Below are 19,734 nucleotides of genomic sequence, written 5' to 3'. Positions count from 1 at the left end.
ACTGACATGCTCTCTGCCTTTGCCTTCAATGACAGCTGGTTTGTTCCCCTATGTGGTGGCTGCTTCTTGGTTCCCATTAAAAGCTGGTTCTCTTTTATTTGGCAGTTAAATTTGGAGTTTCTGAAGACTTGGCACTTTCCCCTTTCCTCTTCTCTGTTCTCTCTCTCTCTGGTTGTTCTAATCCACAGTGCTGTTCTCTGCCTTTTTGAATCTAGTTATCCTAGCAAGTGTGAAGTGATATTTCATGATTTTGATTTGCATTTCCCTGATAGCTAGTGATACATCTTTTCATGTGCTTATTGGTCATTTGTGTATCTTCTTTGGATAAGTGTCTATTCAAATCCTTTGCCTGTATTTTGCACTGGGTTATTTGTCTTCTGTTGTTGAACTGTGTTTTTTTTCCTACGTGTTCCAAAATAAGACTTTTTATCAGAAATATGATTTACAAATCTTTTCTCCCATTGTGTGGAGTTGTCTTTTCACTCTCTTGATGGTGTCCTTTGAAGCATAAAAATTTTGAATTTTGATAAGGTCTCATCTGTTTTTTCTTTTGTTGCTTGTTTTTTCGGTGTCATAACTAAGAAACCAGTGCTTACTCTAATGTCATGAAAATTTACACCTATGTTTTTTTCTAAGAGTTTTATAGTATTAGCTCTTAAATTTAGGTCTGTGATCCATTTTGAGTTAACTTTTTGTATGTGATAAGAGGTAGGAATCCACCTTCATTCTTTGCATGTGGCTCTCCAGTTGTCCATTTGTTGAAAAGGCTGTTCTTTCCCTCAGTGAAATTGTTTTTGCAACCTTGTTGAAAATCAGTTGACTAGGTAATGCATTTTTGACAAACATGCTTGATGGCTTTTATGACAGAATAACTCTAGGAAAATGATTCTTAAATTTTAGTGGCCATCAAAATTATCTGGAAGGCTTGTTAAAGATTACTGGGCTTTACTCAGAATATCTGATTCAATAGATCTAAAGTGGAGCTGGAGACTTTTCATTTCTAACAAGTTCCCCAGTAATTCTGGTTGTGCTGGTCTGGGAACCACACTGTAAAAAGTACTGGTGTAGAATTTTATTTCACAACTGTGGCTACACACATGAGAATATTGGAAAGCATTCTAGATATAGTGGCGAAAAACAGATGATGCCTTTGTCCTTGTGGAGCTTACAGTGTAATGAGAAAGACAGATGCAGTTGCATATATGGTATCAGGTAGGTTAGTGCTATGAAGAGAAATGAAGCATAAAGTAGGGTTAGAGGTTAGTGAGAATGTGTGGGGAATGCTTGGTCACTGTGTGGTTATTTCAGACATGTTGTTTAGGAAAGGCCTCTCCAAGGAGGTGCCATGTGAGTGGATAAGTGGGCAGCAAGCTGTAGGGATATCTGGGGGATGATATTACAGGCAGAGGAATAGCAATTGTGAAGGCCCCTGAGTCAGAAACTAGTTTGGCATACTTAGAGAATATCTAAAAGGTTAGTACAGTTGGTACAGAGTGGGAGGTGACAGAGGGGATAACTAGGGGCCATACTTTGTTAGATTGGATAGTCTACAGTAAAAAATACTGAGAACGAGCAATATGTTAGACATAGTTTTAGGCTCCCCCTGGAATAAAGCAGTGAACAAAGCACACAAAAACCTTTACAGACACAGAGTATATTCTAGTAGAAAGAGATAGATAGTAACAATAGAATGAAAACATCTAGCAGGTGATGAAGTGCCAAGGAAAGAAAACAAGGTGGGGAATGGAAATAGAAAGTGTATATATATATGTGGTGAGATGTGGGAGTTGCTCAGTAAGGCCTCACTGGGGACATTTGAGCAAAGTCCTGAAGGGGTTGAAGATATTCCAGGCAAGAATAAGATCCTGAGATGTTTGTACACCTGGTAGGTATGAACGGGCAAGGAAGCCCATGTGGCTGAGTGGAGTGAGGGGGAGATTGATAGGCAATTAAGTCAAGAAAGTAACAGAAAGTTGATTACCTAGGTCTTGCAGACTCTTGTAGTGCCTTAACTTTTTACTGAGGTAGAAGACATTGAAAGGTTTTGATCAGAAGCTTGAGATAAACTTAGATTTTAAAGGGATCCTTCCTGATTTCTATGCTGAAATGTCCTTTGGGAATTAAGGGTAGAAGCAGGGAGACTAAGTGAGCTAGGAAAGAGTTGATGATGGTTTGGACCAAGAATGTAACAGTAAGTAGGATCAGAGATAGGTTCTGAATATATTTTAAAGATAGAACCAACAGGATTTTGTTTGTGCAATGGATTAGGGAGGGGGTTCCAGGAGTTTTGGTCTGAGCGGGTAGAAGGCTGGGTTTGCCTTTACATGGGATGGGGGAAATTGTGGAAGGGTCTGGTGTAGTGTTTGGTGGTGGTTGCATGTAGGAAGCAAGTCGGGAGAAGATCAAGTGTTCTCATTTTGACTTAAAAAAAAGATTTTATTTATTTTTAGGAAGAAGGGAAGGAGGGAGGGAGAAGGAGAGAGAGAATGAGAGAGAGAGAGAGAGAGAGAGAGAGAGAGAGAGAGAGAGAGAGAGAAAGAGAGAGAAACAATCAGTTGCCTCTCTTAACACCCCTAAGTGGGAACCTGGCTTGCAACCCATGCATGTGCCCTGATTTGGAATCAAACTGGTGACCTTTTGGTATGCAGGCGGTGGTTTCTTTACTGAAAGCAGTTCACAGTCTTTGCTCTACTTATACATGCTGAGAATTTATAAGGAGGGAGGATTTCTATATTAATTTGACCACAGATCAGTTTTTTCAGTGATAGTTAATACCTCAAATGGAACCAATTTGAGAAAGACTAACTTAGTTCATTTCACCATACTGAGTTTGCTGAGTTGGCCAGAGCTCTTGTGTGCAAGAGCAGAAAACCCAACTCAAACTAACTGAAGCCATGGAAGAAATTTATTGGCTGACGTGACCGGGTAGAGTGGGCAGCATCAGGCTTTAGGCATTGGTTAGGTCTGGGTGCTCAAATAATGTCAGTATGGCTCCCATCTCTTCTGTTCTTACTAGTTCAATTTTTAGGTGGCCTTCTGCCCTGTGACTCACAGATGGTCTCCAGCATCATCAAGTTGACATCCTCCCAACTTAGCCACTTCAGTGAAAAGAGGAGCCATCTCTCCTGTTAGCTCAGCACAGAAGTCCTGGTGATGATCATGACCGGTAAGGCTTGAGACAGCCAACCCTGAACTGGTCACTGTGGTCAGGAGGATGGGCTACTCTGGCAGGCTTGGGTCACATCCCCTAGTCTTGTGCCTATGGAAGGAGGAGGTTTGTGATTGACAGCCCCTCCATGCCCATGTGGTATGCATTTTAACTGTAATTTAGCAAATCCTTGATTGATTGTCATTTTGGTTATTGGGTTATTGTGATCTTTTTATTTTGCTCTTACTAACTATGTAAAGCTAGCTGAGATTTGAACATAGGTTTGTGTGATTTACAGGGCATAATTTGTCATAGTTGTAAAGAGGATATTACAGTAAAAGGTACAGAATGAGCCTGGCTGGAAGCCACTCTTTTTCTTTTTCTTTTAAAATATTTTATTTATTTTTAGAGAGAGGGGAAGGGAGGGAAAAGGAGAGGGAGAGAAACATCCATTGATTGCCTTTTGCATGTTCCCAACATGGGACTTGGCCTGCAAACCAGGCATGTGCCCTGATGGGGAATCAAATAGGCAACCTTTTGGTTGGGTCAGTGCCCTATCCGCTGAGCTACAGAATCATGGCTGGAAGCTACGCTTACTTGAAAATTGTTAATTAAAAGACGGAAAATTGGCAAATGAAGAGAAGGAAAATTCATCAGAAAGGCTGAGACCAAAGGAGAGTATAGGGTTCTTTACAGTGGTTTTGGTGGCCCAGATGAGTGGTCACTCAGTGTACGTACATTGAGTAAGTAGGCAGTAGAGTGCCGCACAGCATATGGGCTCGGGCTCACCTGGCATGGAATGCTTGCTGTGCTTCCCTCGGTAAGTTAGCTTTTCTGTGCTTCTGATTGCTTTAAAATGAGGATAATAACACTGCCTAATGGAGTTGTGAATCGTTAGTGAGTTGACTCTGAGTACCTTCTTTGTGTCTGGATATAGTATTGGTGGTAGTGTTACCAGGAAGTGTACTTTCAAGTATACCTTCTTTTTCTTTCTTTTTTTTCTAGATAGTTTCTTTAAGAATTTTTTATTTTAACATAATTATAGATTCACTTACAGTTACAAAAATTATGTGGAGATGCTATACACTTTACCCAGCTTCCCCCAATTGTAACATCTTGCAAAACTACAATGTAATACCAGAACCAGGATATTGATATTTGTATAGTCAGGATATAGAATATTTTCACTACCACAGGGTTCTCTCATGTTGCCCTTTTATACTCACATTCACTTTCCTCCTAGCTGTCCTCTCCTTGATCCCTGGTAACTACTATTTTGTTCTCCATTTCTATAATTTAATTTCAATTTCAAGTATGTTACATAAATAATTATGTAAGCATATGACCTTTTAGGATTGGCTGTATTCACTTGCTCAGCATCATTCTTTGGCCTTTCACCCAGGTTGTTTCATACATCAACAGTACATCCTTCTTTATGGTTGAGTATGGACGTACCACAGTTTTATTTAACTATTCAACTTACTGAAGGGCATCTGGGTTGTTTCTAGGTTTTGGGTATTACAAAGAAAGTTACTATAAACATTTGTGTTCAGGTTTTTTGTGATTGTTACTCTTTACATCTCATGGATTAAGCCCTCAGAAATACAATGGCCAGGTTGCATGGTAGTTAAATAATTAATTTTTTAAAGAAAATGCCAAACTTTTTTCTCCAAGCAACTGTGCCATTTTATATTCCCATCAGGACTGTATGAGTGATTCCATTACTCTGCATACTCATCAGCATTTAGTGTTCTCACTATTTTTAAAAAGTTTTGATTTGAGAGAGAGAGAGAAAGAGGCACGTTGATTTGTTGTTCCACTTACACATTCACTGGTTGCTTCCTGTATGTACCCTGACTGGGTATTGAACCTACAACCTTGGCACGTCGGGATGACACTCTAACCAAATGAGCTACCTGGCCAGGGCCTCACTATTTGTTATTTTAGCCATTCTGATAGCTGTGTAGTAATGTTGAATGTCTTTTCATCTGCTTATTAGGCCTCTGTGTATCTGTAACTATTGCATTTTTTAAATTGAACATATTGGGGTGACATGTTTCAGGGGTACGATTCTATAATACACCATCTGTATATTGTCTAGTGTATTCACCACCCCAAGCCAGATTCCTTCCTTCACCATTCCTCCCCCACTCACTCTCTCCCACCTCTCCCCTGTGTATTTTCCTAGGTGAAATGTCTTTCTTTTGTTCATTTTCTAATTGGAAAATGAACAAAAGTATTTTTCAGTATTGTGTTTTTAATTCAAGATAGTAGTCCTTTGTCAGATTTGCAAATATTCGCTCCCACTCTGTACTTTGACTTTTCATTCTCTCAAAAGGGTCCTTTGCAGAGCAAAAGTTTTTAATTTTGATGATATCTGGATGTAATTTTTTTTATTGATTGTGCTTTTGGTATCAAGTCTAAGAACTCTTCACCTAGCTGTAGGTCTAGCAAATTTTCTCTTATGATTTTTTCTAAAAGTTACATAGTCTTAACATTTTACATTTAAGTCCATGGTACGTTTTGTAAGATGTGAGACTTAGGTTGCAGTTTGCAGTTTTGTCTATAAATGTCCAGTTGCTCCAGCACTAATTTTTGAAGTTTCTCTTTCCTCCATTGAACAGCTTCTGTACTTTTGTGAAAAATCATTTGGGCTTATTTCTGTAGGTCTATTTCCAGGTTCTCTGTTATGTTTTGTTGATGTGTTTATATTTCACCAATACTACACAGTCTTGATTACTTAATGAGTCTTAGAATTGGTCAGGCTAATTCCACCCACTTTTTTCTTTTTTTTTTTTTACCAGTTGTTTTAGATTTTGATAGGAATTTAATTTTAAACTTATGTCAATTTAATCTTCACTAACACCGTGGGTGGAGTAGGGTTTCATTACTGCTTCGTTGGTTAGTGTGGAAGTCCAGGGTCCCCACCTGGCCTTCTGTGGCTTGTCTGGAGGTGGGATTATAGTTTTGTGTTTTGTAGAGTTTTTTTTTTCACATGCAGAATAGTTATTGTCAAAATTTTCTGTGTTGGTAGGCTGCCCCTTTTCTGGTTCCTTGACAAGAAAACAGGCTTTTGTTGGGGGCTTTTATCATCTATGTGTGTTGGTACTTTAGGGTCACTGGCTTCTTTAGCTCTGTGCCTGGGGACAGGAGACAAAATAAACCACAAGGAACTCACCGTTGTGTTTTTTCTTGGATTCCAAGGTCCCTAGCCTGTTACTATTTTCTTTCCACCTTTCAAAGTCTTCTTGTGTTTATTTTATATATAATGTCCAGAGTTTTGGTTGTACTTATCAGGAGACACAGGGAAAAGAATGTCTACTCTATCTTCCTGGAAGCTGTGTCCACGTTTTCTTTTCTTGATTACAAAAATAGGATAATGAACACTAATACATCTTTTCCTAGAATTAAGAGTTGTAAATGTTTTCCCGTATATCTTAATTTAATTTTTATTTTAGTAAATTACAATGTAATGACATTTCACCTCCAAGTATTCAATATGATATTTTATAACATATCCAAAAAAGATATTTTATAACATATAAATAATGTATTCAGTGTAAAAAAAGTAAGATTTTTAAACATAGGGGCAATACTTTATATTTTATCATGTATAGCAATGATTTTGAACTGGTGTGCCTCAAGAGTTTTTAAAGCATGCAGTACCTTACTAGTCAGCACTGACCTCTTTTCTCTTAGATTGCCAAACAAAAAGAAATGACAGCAGACAACACAATACCCATCTGGTGTGAATGCCCTGTCTTGAACCATAAATATATAGGTCATACAATAGAAGTGCATCTTACTGGTCATGTTGCATAATAGGGATTGATTAATTCTTGGTACCAGAAATCCTTATATACAAGTATAGGTACCTGATTTTTTCAAAAGTCACTCTGGAGCAAAAAGAGTAGGTAATTACTACTATTATTATTTTTTTGTAAATCAATCAAAATTATATCTCTTTTTTGTCAGATCTGTAAAAATGTAATCTATTTTTTGGTGTGCCACAGAATTTTGTAATTAGTTTATGTGTGCCATGAGATGAAAAAGGTTGAAAATTACTGGTAAATAACATCATCCTAATGTTATCCGATACCCAATTCATATTCTTATTTCCCTAGTTGTTCCCCAGTTGTCTTGCAGCTGGTTGGACAAAGTAAGATCTAAACAAGAACATGCATTGCATTTAGGTGGTGTGCTTTTAAGTTTCCTTTGATCTTGAACAGTTCTCTTCCTTTTTTCTCCATGATATTGATTTGTTGAAGACGTAGTTCAGTTTGAGCCTTGGAATGTCCCACTATCAATAGGATTTGTCTGATTGTGTCCTTATGTTTCTTTATCTCTGCATTTTCTGTAAACATGAAGTTAAAACAAAATGCTTTATTGGATTCAAGTTTAGCAAGGATACTTTATAGGTGAAGCTATGTTAAACAGATTTTCTGAGAGACTCATAAGCTTGTATCATTTATAACTTTTTTATGGGGTGAAGAAGATGCCTTCTGCATCCTGTGATACACTAGTGGATGACATAGAAGATATTGTGTCGCAGCAAGATTCAAAGCCACAAGATAGGCATTTTGCAAGAAAGCATATTGTTCCAAAGGTGCGAAGAAGAAATACCCAACAGAATTTGCAAGAGGAAGAGAGTCCACCAAGTGATAGGTAAGCTTTGTTTTTTTTAATTCCATGTCATTCCCAGGGAGAAGCTGGTAGCATTGGTCTATGTGATATACGTAAGTTCTCTTTTAAAAAATCTTCAAACCTTTGAGAGAAAGTATGTAGATTAATTTTTTATTTGAATGTTTTTTAATTTAGCAATGTAATTGGTTAAAAAAAGGTCTTAAATTGCATGTTCCTTGAAGGCAGGGCTTAGGACAGTATTGGGTGTATAGATAGGATCCCACCCTCACCTTTTTGATATTACTATATCTGGTATGTAATTTTCTGTAACTTCCAAATTGAAATTTCTACTGCAATTTGTGGTTCTTATGATAGAGAGGTGGTTTGGACATTTGATTTTTGTTAGCAAAGTTACAAATACTTATGGTTCAGGTAAAGGCATTGGATACAAATTATTGCACTGTTTACATTATTAAATCTCTGGTGAAATTCTAATAAAACCTAGTCAGGAATGATTGATTATGCAGTTGTATAATTTAATATACTTATATTTATTTAGTATTGTTGGAAATTTTAATATACTTGAATTTGTTTGGATCATTAAACTTTTAAAATATATGAAAATATTTGCTTCTATTTTACTTATTTTTATAAAAGATTTCATTTATTTATTTTTAGAGACAGAGGAAGGGAGGGAGAAAGAGAGGGAGAGAAACATCAGCGTATGAGAAAAACATCAGTTGCCTCTTGCTTGTCCCCTACTGGGGACCTGGCCTGCAACCCAGACATGTGCTCTGACTGGGAATTGAACCGGTGATGTTTCAGTTTGCAGGCCGGTGCTCAATCCACTGAACCACACCAGCCAGGGATGTTTGCTTCTATTTTAAAAATAACTGATGTTTATCAAATTTGTCCTGAACCTATTCTTAAGGTAATTTCTGTTTAATTATAAATTATTAGGGCAATCCAAGTCAAAAGCCCTTTTATTCTTTTCCTAAAACTATATTTTTGAACTGTATTTTTATAGATGAAGTACTTTTAATAATGCCATAGGATGATAGTTTGTCCATTTTGATGCAGTTATTTATATCTCTAAGTTATAAAATAAAGATTGGAGTGAGTATATAGAGTCTCTCTTTGTGAGCAGATGGATATACTTGTTACTTTTTTTTTTATTTATCATTGTTAACTAGAACCATTTTCTTTGCTATTGTTACTTGTATGTACCATTTAAGAGTCAAACTTAATATCAGTAGTATATTAGTACTACTGAATTTAAAATACAGTTCAGAGAAAAAGGAGATATTTTTGTGTAGAGAGTCTTACCTTAGAATTCTGTGGTTATTTTACCTTGATTTTAGACTTTTGGTGTGCCAACAGATTATAGATTAAGTTGGTGCATTTAATGAATAGCTTGTGAATGGGATGCAGTGAGTGGTTTATGTTTTTCATAATATGCCCAGAAATCATCTAGTATGTTTTATTTTAAAAATCATTGAGGGAAGCTCACTTTTTTCTTTTATTGATTGTTTGATAGCACTATTCCTGGCATACAGAAAATTTGGATACGGACATGGGGTTGTTCTCATAATAATTCAGATGGAGAATATATGGCTGGACAACTAGCTGCTTATGGATATAAAATTACAGGTAATGGGATCTGTAATGTATTTATTGATTACATTTTTCAGAGCTCAGTTTTTAGATGTATGTATTCTAGTTTCAGCAATGAAGGGATATTTTAACATAGCTTTCGTATTTTCGGACCATAAGATACACCTAGGTTTTAGAGGAGGAAAATAGGAAAAAAATTTTGAAGCAAAAATGTGGTAAAATATTTAATAACATAAAATAATATTTCACCAATGTAAATGTAAACAGAACTCAACAGCAGCATTAACAACCATTATGCCTCCAGATTTGGGGGGCAGGGATAAATGTGTCTTATGGTCTGAAAAATATGGTAATGATTTTAAGGCAAAGCAAAGAGAAAGCTGTAATACATTGCCTATGCAACCGTGGATTTCATATATTAAAAAAGCTTTAAAAACTGTTTTGAGACAAGTTTAACCTTACACAAGAGTAGTAAAATTACAGAGTTCATGTGTCCCCTCACCCATCTTCCCCTAATATACAAAATTATAGTATAATATATAATTATAGTATAATGAATAAACTAGGAAATTAACAGTGCAATATTATTATCTAAACTACAAATCTTACTTGAATTTTACCAGTTTTCCCATTTATGTTCTTTTTTTGTTCCAGGATCTAATATAGGATCTTACCTTCCATTTATTTGTAATGTCTCCTTAGTCTTCCCCAGTCTGTGACAGTTCCTCAGTTTCTTGTCTTTTGTGTTCTTGAACTTCTGAAGAAAACTGATTAGTTGTTTTGTAGAATGACCCCAACTTGGGTTTGTGTGATGTTTTGTCACGATTAGAGTAAGGTTATGTGTGCATTTTTCGGCAGGAAGAGGACAGAAGTGTTAGTGTGTCCTTCTCAGTACATAATATTAGGGGATCGTGATGTCACTATATCTTATTACTAGGGCACTAACCCTTGTCTGCCAGATTTCTCCACAGTGAAGTTATTGTAGTGAGTAAGTATCCTGTTTCTCTTTGGCCTTTCTGTCTACTAATGTTAGCATCTGTCAGCGGATCTTGCCTGCAACAGTCATTACTGCATTGTTCGCTTAGTGGTGATTTTCTGTTTTCTTCTTTCATCCACATTTATTAATGGAATCCTTGTGTAAGGAAGAGCTATCCTTTCTCAGTACAGACTCACGGATTTTTTTAATTCTGTGAGATGTAGTCTGGTGTGATCACAGACTACATTTCTTTTGCTGCTCATTGTTCCAACTTTCGCCACAGGACCTTGTTCAGGCTGGCTTCTGGGTCTTCTCAACATGCCCTCATTCTTTTTTGAGCATTTTCTTATTTTCTGGCATGTGAAGATGTTCTAGTCTCATATTTTTTCTTCCTCAGCCTTGGAAGCAGTCACTTTTCCAAGGAGCCCTGGTCCCTTTCACTTAGAGAATGGTGTTTAAAAGTAGATCAAAGATTCGGACACCAGGTTTGCTCATTGCCGCTGTGAAGTGTCAGTGCTTCTAGGTCCTCTCATGTGTCAGGGCTAGGAAATAAGTATATTAAGGGGCACATATAATGTCTATATTTGTTACTGTGTCTGTCTGTATGAATATTAAATGGCACCATAATTTGAATTCTTTGTGACAGGCACTGGCCCAGGACTTCATATATGCTATCTTGCTTAGTTTTTGTGATATGAGGAAATATTGGCATCCCTACTTTAAAAGTGAGAATGGACAGGTTGTGTCTTATTTTAAATCAGACAGGCAGTGCATTCTCTGCCAGTTCAAAACACTGTTCTTAACCACTAGTCTGTACCTCACAGTTGCCTTTGTGTATATAATGGGCAAGTCATGGCTTCCGTATAGCATGTGAGGATGGGGCAGGACTAGAAACTTGCTCCCTTCATAGTTTTTTTTTTTTATTCTTATTTCAGGACGTGCTTATTGATTTTAGAGAGAGGGGAAGGGAGGGAGAGAGAGAGGGAGAGGAACATTAATGTGAGTGAGAAGCTTCTCACATTGATTGGTTGCTTCTGGTATATGTGCCCTGACCAAGGATCAGACCGGACATCTTTCCATTTATAGGTTTATGCTCCAGCTGAACCCCACTGGCCAGGGCATTATTGTTTTTACCAGCAACTGAATGGCCTTATATTATTAACTTAATGTTTTTGATGACATGTTTTTTAGACAGCAAAATTGGTCTTAATACTTTTGCTCTTTTGATAAAGTACTCAAAATATGGTTTTAGAATTACTTCTCTATTCATTAGTAATTTTTAGTGTAATTTAGCTTGAGCCTGCCTTAACACATTTTGATGGTACTAGTTTGAGTATTATGAATAAATAGCCCTTAAGGTAATTCCCTGAAACATAAAAAAAATCAGAGGTTGATTTTTTTCTGTGACTAAATAACACTTTTTAATTTAAATTTTAGTTCATTAGCACTTTGTGTTTAGTCTTATAACATTTACTCCTCTCTGTAAAGTAAGTCCTGATTCATTTACATAAGAATATTAAGCTTTGCTATGTACACCTAATTTTGGCTTGTTATTTGGGAATAAGAAGAAAGGGAGAATTATAGAACCACTGATTTGAATATGAAATTAATTTTTCTTGTTAATGTAGTATATTACTTTTATATACTTGCATTACTTGTATATATGTGTATTAATTTTATATGCTATTGATTGTCCACACTTTAGAAATGCATAGTGAGTTTTTAATTTTAGTCTGGCTTGCATGCAGCAGACTGTAGGACCTTTAAATCATTTGTCTAAGTTCTGTAGGCTGAGGAAATATGAGCAATTTTAGCTCTGTAAAACATTTAAGAAGAGAATCTCTACTGATTTTATATTTAGATTCAATATAAGATATGAATGATTTCTGGATTACCAATGCCAGTAGTCATTGTCATTATTGTAGAATAGTGGGACTTTTTAAGAGTTTTATTGCTTAATAGTTTTACAGTGTTTTAGTAATCAAATATAGACCTAAATATTTTCATTTAACTGTATAAGTGATTAAAATAGGTATAAAATATAGTTTATGTATAATGTATACGGAGATTATTGAAAACAGCATACAGAGAAATTCAAAATGAGCTCTCAATTACCAATAGTAGATATTTTTACTATTTAGAGAAGAAATAGATCATGTGGGTATATGCTTGATATTGCTATTTTTAACTATGTGATACTAGGAATATAATTATCTTAGTTAAAACCTCACAGGGGCTTACTTAGTGAGGGCTGTTAGAGCTTGTTCATTACCTCTTTCAAACCCTTTTTATTTTGAGGAAAAAGGTGGTTCATAATTTACAAATAGTGCCTGCTTGCTTCTCATTTCAAAGAATGAAACCTACTTGTACTACCAGACTAATGGGGTCAGTTCACCTGTGCGCATTAAGGCCCAGTCAACCTCGAAGAGGAGTGTGCCCCAAAGAAAGGGGAGCTTTGTTATTTGAGGAAATGGCACCAAGCCTGGAGTCATAGGTATGCTAGTGCTAAAGGTGCTGGCTCCCTGATGGCTCCCAGGGGATGGGTTACATAGGGGAAAAACCATTAATCATGGCAGCTAAAGGAGTTGGGGTCGAGGGCTCTACTGACTGGTTGGGGCCAGGTCCTGAGGTCAGCCATGGCACTGTTCTGTCTGGTGGCGTGAGGGTGTGGTCTGTGGGGCCCTTCTGCTTTCAGGGGCCTGGAGCTGAAACCCAACTGAAGTCAAGATGTTACCTTTAGCCTGACCGAAACTCTGCTTCTGTGGCCAACAGACGAGGCTTTGTTCTTAAGACAGTATGATACTAGCAAGAGCCCTATCGTTCTGAGGGTTTAATGATTAAGGGAGTGGACATATTAGGGAGAGGGAGGCAGATGAGTCAGGGTGCTGGGGGAGGTCAGTTTGGATCAAAAGGAGAGAAAGGGGTAAAGGCCATATTAAAGAAATAAAGTCTGCACAGTTATAGTACTCAAAAATGATGTCTTTACCTTAAACTCAGAATAGTTATATCATGGATACGTGGTTCCATGATACCATGAAATTAGTGTCACAGAAAGTAACTAAATTGACTCTGTAGGTACAGGGACTTTTTAAAGAAATATGTTTTAATTGCAGACATTTCGTGTCCTGGCTGGATGGCTAAGTTATTTAGAGTGTCATCCCATACAGTGCCCCCCACCCAAAACAAATGGGTTGTAGGTTCCATCCCCAGTCAGGGGATGTATGGCAGGCAACCGGGCAACCGATCAATGTTTCTCTCTCTCCTTTCCTCTCTCACTAAAATCGATAAGCATATCCTCAGGAGAGGATTAAAAATAAAATAAAATGAAATACAATAAAATGCATATATTCCATGAGTGTCTTCTTCAAGTAAGCATTTGTTTGTAGATTAAACTTTTTTCTAATAATGCTGACTTGATTATTGATACTTTTTGTATTATTTCTTTTTGAGATGTTGGTAAATCATTTTTAATGTCTTTATTGGTGGCAAATCTTTGTATCTTGAGAGTACATTTAGTGTTACAATGGTCACGGGTCATTTGAGGCCAACTCTGATTAATCAAGTATGTGATATGATATTGAACAATGTTTTAGTTAAACATAAGGCATTTTAGTTTCAAAAAATGTTTATAGCAGTGATTCTTTTACTTTTGTAACAGTGAAATGCTTCCCTGCTGTGTTGGCCTTCAGGCTAGTAGCTCCTGCTACAAATACGATAATTAAGTAGAGGAATTCTGCTTGTGCCTTGAGTTTTTGTGAGAGCAGCTCCTTGCCAGAGGGTGGCCCCCCTCCAGTGGTGGGAAATATGTATGAAATGATGACTTTACCAAAGACCTGCAGGAGTCTCCAGGACTGACTCAGATCAGCTGGTGTCAATGGACAGTCCAAGAACAAAGGGCTTTAGAAATTTTGTGCTTTCTTGCTTTTTTAAAAAAGGTTTTATGTATTTATTTCTAGAGAGGGGGAAGGGAGGGAGAAGGAAGGAGAGAAACATCAGTGTGCAGTTGCCTCTTGCACGTCCACAACCTGGGACCTGGCTCTCAACCGAGGCATGTGCCCTGACTGGGAATTGAACCAACGGCTCCCTGGTTCGCAGGCCAGCATTCAGTCCACTGAGCCACACCAGCCAGGGCTGTGCTTTTCTTTGGATTCCTTTTCGGTGACTAGCTGTCTATGGCTCCTCCTCCCCCCACATCTTGCTTCACCTATCCTTTCTTCCCTTGACATATATATAGGAGCCTGAATTTTGAACTCTCTAGATGGATTTGAGAATTAATTGTCCCCTAGGACTTCTAGACTAATAAACCTTGCCTTACTCCAAAACTCTGATCAATTGGATATTGGCTTTTCTTTTGAAGCATTGGGCATACGAACCTTGTGACTAACACTTTTTGGATCTCTTCAGAACTTCACAACTCTTGCCTAATTTCAGCAAAGAACTCTTAACCATTGCCTAGCCCAGTAAGTGAGGTATGGTTTCCCAAGGTGACTGCTTTAGAAACAACCTTTGTTTAGATACAGATATAGCAGGTATATGTTGGGAGGGGGGGAGGGAAGGAGGGAGAGAGAGAGGTGTATTTTGTAGTCATGTCTGCTTATGAAGGAAGATAGCATGTGCTTTTTGGTTAGTTGAGAAAAGTTCTTCACAAGGCCATCCACTGAGGTTGTAGTTCATAAACACATGAGAATAATGTGTGTTAGATATACTTGGGATAAGCTTACCTAAGTCAGAATAGAGTGTTTAGCTTGGATGTTTGTGGTTTCAGAGAAATCACTTTACATTTGTTGGGCCTTTACAGTTCTTGAAGTTTCTGTGTGTATTTGTGTATAGTTCATTCATTTGGGAAATGTTCTCTGCGTGTGATAGGTGTTACAGGGTACAGTGCTGGGAGGTGTGAAGATATGGAAATGAACACGACTTGGGTTCCAGCAGACAAGAAGTTTATTGTTTTTGACAAAGAAAAAGCCCTCAGTTGTATGTTAAATCTTAGAAGTTATTTTAGTAAAAAGTCAGGCTTTCATGTATTCTTTTTTTTAAAACATAATACAGGGAAGCAGGGCCTGCTTCATTAAAAGAACATTTCCAATTTATATTTTAGAAATGCTTGGTGATAATGTCAAGTCATATGATAACATCTTATGTTTGAGTTAAGAAAATTAATATATCTTTGTAGAAACAAATAAACTGTAGTTTATTGGGTATAGGAGATAGTATTATAATGGAATGCCTGTAATGTAAGCATATTTTCTGGACCTGGCCATTTAATTTGAAGTAGTTTTGATTTTTAAAACTGAGCTCAGTGGGGTGTATTAGATTGATAATATAGAAGTGTTTGTGTAAGGAATGCATCCAAGGACACACGTGTGGTTAGCAGAATTTTAAGGACATTAAAGTTACACTTTTGTGTTTGGACTTGGATTTTTAGATGTAACACTGCCCATAATTAAAGTATGAGTGCACATAAAGTTTCTTAAGTACAACAAGAACAATGCTTGCTTTCTATCTCAGTTTTAAGAACTGGTGACCACAACAGTACACATCAGTATTTTCAGTTCATTTTTAAAAGAAAATATATTAAGATAAGAATAGATTAATTTTGTGGGAGCTGAAATTGCAGTAAACTTGAACTCCTTCAAAATACAACTGAATGAAAAATGTATGGTATACTGTACTTCTCTTAGGTGATGATACTTTGTATAGGCTAGTTCTACATAAAATCAGGATTTTTGTACACATTTTCAGGGAAGGGAGCTGAATTGGTTAAAAGCTACTATGTGTTAGGCTTTTCCTGTAAATTATTGCAAGTATCAAATGAAATAACTTCAGTGTGAAGTTTCTGCATATTTCAAGACAAGTGGTGGAGACTGGGAAAGGAAGACACATGACCTATACAGTGTCGCCCTTATTGCTGTTTGTCACCACAGACTCTGCTTCTTGGCACTATGCTCTGTAGTCTCTCAAAGTTGGTATTTTCAAATCATTTTGATTAGAAACTTAATGACTTAAATTAGGTTTTTTTTTTTTGCTTCCCATCATTTTGAAATTTCTTTTTTAGAAGTCATTCATATATGACTGTTATTAGAAGCCTTTTTTTTTTTTTTTTTGAGGGAAGAGAGAGATGATATGTACTACTGGACTCCATACCTATACCACAGGAGCGTGCTTGGTTTATTAGCTTCAGAACTGTTAGGTGTTGGAAGTAAGCTGTTTCTGTTGTTATAGAGAGCAGTGTCCACTGAGAGCTACCTGGTTCCTCCCCACCTTCTTAATTCTAAGTGTGTTGTGATCTCCCAGTGGAACATAAATATATCATCATCTTGATTTTGTATTCTTTTTGAATCTAGTGGAATTCAATGAAAGAATCATCCACTACCTTAGTACAGGGCTCTTAACTTCCCTTCCATGTGTGCCTTTTTAATCTAGTTCTCTTGTTTTTCTACCATCACTGCGACTGTTGACTTATGTGTAGTGTCTTAATGGAGTTTGTACAGTATGTTCATATTTATTGCTAATTTCATATGGCTTGTATTGTACCTGAAAGTAAAGACAGAACAAAGGCTTTGTTAACTTAGGCTTTTAAAAAATTATTAAAAATATTGTGGTATTTATATGTATTAGTAATAAGTATTTATGAGATGTTTAGTTATGTGCTGAATAGAACATTTTTCTTAATGTAATCCAGAGTTTTCTTGCAGAAATTCTCTTTTTTTATAGCCAAAAGAGATGCTTTTTATATGAAGGTTCTGAAGTATATCTGAGTTATAGTGAAAATAAATTCTATTCTTATCATTTAACAGTGTCTGTAACACTAGTGGTGACCTTCAGTTTATAAAGTTGAATATTAGCATTTCTAAAGCTCAAATGTTAAACAGAGAAAGACTATATAAAGAGAAACAAAGCCTTTTTATATACATTAAAAGAGTAATAATATCTGTTGATTGTAAAATGTCCTCCTTATTGGGCATTTCAGACAAATTTTATAAGCCCTTACTATCTATATATATATCCTATCTGTTGGAAAACTATAGCCTTAAGATAATTTATTTTTTTAATATTTTATTATATTTTAGAGATTATGCTATTATAGTTGTACTGATTTTTCCCCTGGGGCCCCCTTCTACCCAGCACCCCCCACTCTCAGGCAGTCCCCACACCATTGTTCATGTCCATGGGTCACACATATAAGTTCTTTGGCTACTCTATTGCCTATACTGTACTTTACATCCCCATGGCTATTTTGTAACCATCTATTTGTATTCATTAATCCCCTCACCTCTTCACCCATTCCAGCACAACCCCCTCCCATCTGGCAGACATCAAAATGTTCTCTGTATCCATGATTCTGTCTTTGTTCTTCTTGTTTGCTTAGTAGTTTTTTAAGATTCAATTGTTGATATGTGTTTTTGCCATTTTATTGTTCATAGTTTTGGTCTTCTTTTTCTTAAATAAATCCCTTAAACATTTCATGTAATAATGGTTTGGTGATGATAAACTCCTTTAGTTTTTTTCTTGTCTGGGAAGCTCTTTTCTGCTCTTCAATTCTAAATGATAGCTTTGCTGGGTAGAGCAATCTTGGCTGTAGGTTCCTGTTTTTCATGACTATGAATATTTCTTGCCAGTCCCTTCTAGCCTATAAAATTTGTTTTGAGAAATCAGCTGACAGTCTTACGGCAACTCCCGTGTAGGTAACTAACTTCTTTTTTCTTGCTGCTTTTAAGATTCTCTCTTTATCTTTCACTTGTGGCATTTTAAAGATGATGTGTCTCGCAGTGGGTCTCTTTGCATCCATCTTGTTTGGGACTCCCTGTGCTTCCTGGACTTGCATGTGTATTTCCTTCACCAAATTGGAGAAGTTTTCTTTCATTATTATTATTATTATTATTTTTTAAATGCAAAGCTAAGGTCTGAAATTCTTTTTTTTTTTAAAAGATTTTATTTACTTATTTTTAGAGAGGGAAGGGAGGGAGTTAGAGAGAGAGAGAGAGAGAGAGAGAGAGAGACATCAATGTGCGGTTGCTGGGGGTTATGGCCTGCAACCCAGGCGTGTACCCTGGCTGGGAATCGAACCTGGGACACTTTGGTTCCCAGCCCGCGCCCAATCCACTGAGCTACGCCAGCCAGGGCTCTTTCATTATTTTTTCAAATAGATTTTTCATTTCTTGTTCTTTCTCTTCCTCTTCTGGCACCCTTATGATGTGAATGTTGGACCTCTTGAAGTTGTCCCAGAGGCTGGTTATACTGTCCTCATTTTTTTGGCTTTTTTTCTGTTCTGATTGGTTGTTTTTTTTTTCTTATGCCCCAAATCATTGATTTGATTCTTGGCTTCATCTACTCTGCTGTTCTATGCTTGTAAATTGTTCTTTATTTCAGTTAGTGTATCCTTTTTTTCCGACTAGATCTTTTGTATGCTGAGGTCCTCACTGAGTTCTTTAAGCATCCTTTTTTTTCCCTTTATCATGTTTCTTCTTGTATGTACCAAAATTCATACTAAACAATGAGTTATGGGTTGCAAAAGAGGATTTATTTTCTGCACCTGTACTTGAGCATCCTTATAACCAGTGTTTTGAACTCTGCATCTGATAGATTGCTTGTCTCCATTTCATTTAGCTCTTTTTCTGGAGTTTTGATCTGTTGTTTCATTTGGGCCATGCTTCTTTGTCTCCTGGTTTTGGCAGCCTCCCTGTGTTTGTTTCTATGTATTAGGTAGAGCTGCTTTGACTGTGTCTTGGTAGTGTGGCCTAATGTAGTAGGTGTCCTGTAGGGTTCAGTGGCACAGCCTTCCCTATCACCCAAGCTGGGTAGTTGAGGTGTGCCCTGTGTGTCAGCAGAGTACACCCTGTTCTTGTAGTTGAGCCTTGGTTGCTGTTGGTAAGTCAATTCAGGGATTTACCCAGGCCAGTCAGCTGTAAGGATTGGATGATGGCCACTGACCACCAACCACGGCCCTCCATGGAGGATCTGCTGTGCAGGGACAGGGTGGTGGTGCTTCGATGCAGTCTGTAACTGTCCAGTAGGTGCTTTGGCCCTGGGGTTTCCTGAATGGTGGAGGCCAAGGTGAGCCCCCACCTGTGTTTTGCCCAGGGCCACCCCACGTGAGCTGTAAAGCGATAGGAAATGGTTGCTGCTTGTACTGGGCTTGGAGATTCCCAAGCAAAGCCAAGCTGTGAATCCAGGCTAACTACTGCTAGTGCCAGGCCTGGGGCTCACTAAGTCTAGCTGTTGCTTGTTTGAGAGCACTTAGGAAGTTGTGAAGTATGCACCAAGACCAGCCATTCATATGGAAAAGCAGCTTGTGTGGGCCAGTTAATTGGGTGGGGTGGCATCTCTGGGGATCTCTAAGGTGGGTCAAACAGTGTTAGCCAGGTTGATGGAG

General features: G+C 37.3%; 1 protein-coding gene and 1 non-coding gene across 4 annotated transcripts in view; one reads left to right on the top strand and one right to left on the bottom strand.

Moving 5' to 3' along the window:
- Positions 1-19,734, top strand: part of CDKAL1 (CDK5 regulatory subunit associated protein 1 like 1) — a 649,842-nt gene that overhangs the window by 1,144 nt on the left and 628,964 nt on the right. Inside the window, exons 3-4 of one of the 3 annotated variants that reach the window (XM_036026451.1) lie at positions 7,644-7,813; positions 9,309-9,421. In XM_036026451.1, the coding sequence (XP_035882344.1) occupies positions 7,644-7,813; positions 9,309-9,421 (283 nt within the window). Of the gene's footprint in view, positions 1-7,633; positions 7,814-9,308; positions 9,422-19,734 lie in introns of all 3 variants that reach the window. The other 2 variants (XM_028511592.2, XM_036026452.1) reach the window with 2 other exon arrangements.
- LOC114498337 lies at positions 18,817-18,924 on the bottom strand. The gene has a single exon (XR_003684762.1). It is a non-coding gene; the product is annotated as a small nucleolar RNA SNORA40 (small nucleolar RNA).

Source organism: Phyllostomus discolor, chromosome 5, assembly GCF_004126475.2.
Source record: "Phyllostomus discolor isolate MPI-MPIP mPhyDis1 chromosome 5, mPhyDis1.pri.v3, whole genome shotgun sequence".
Classification (NCBI taxonomy): Eukaryota; Metazoa; Chordata; class Mammalia; order Chiroptera; family Phyllostomidae; genus Phyllostomus; species Phyllostomus discolor.
The sequence above is the reverse complement of the archived record's forward strand: the minus strand, read 5'-3'. Positions and strand labels throughout refer to the sequence as shown.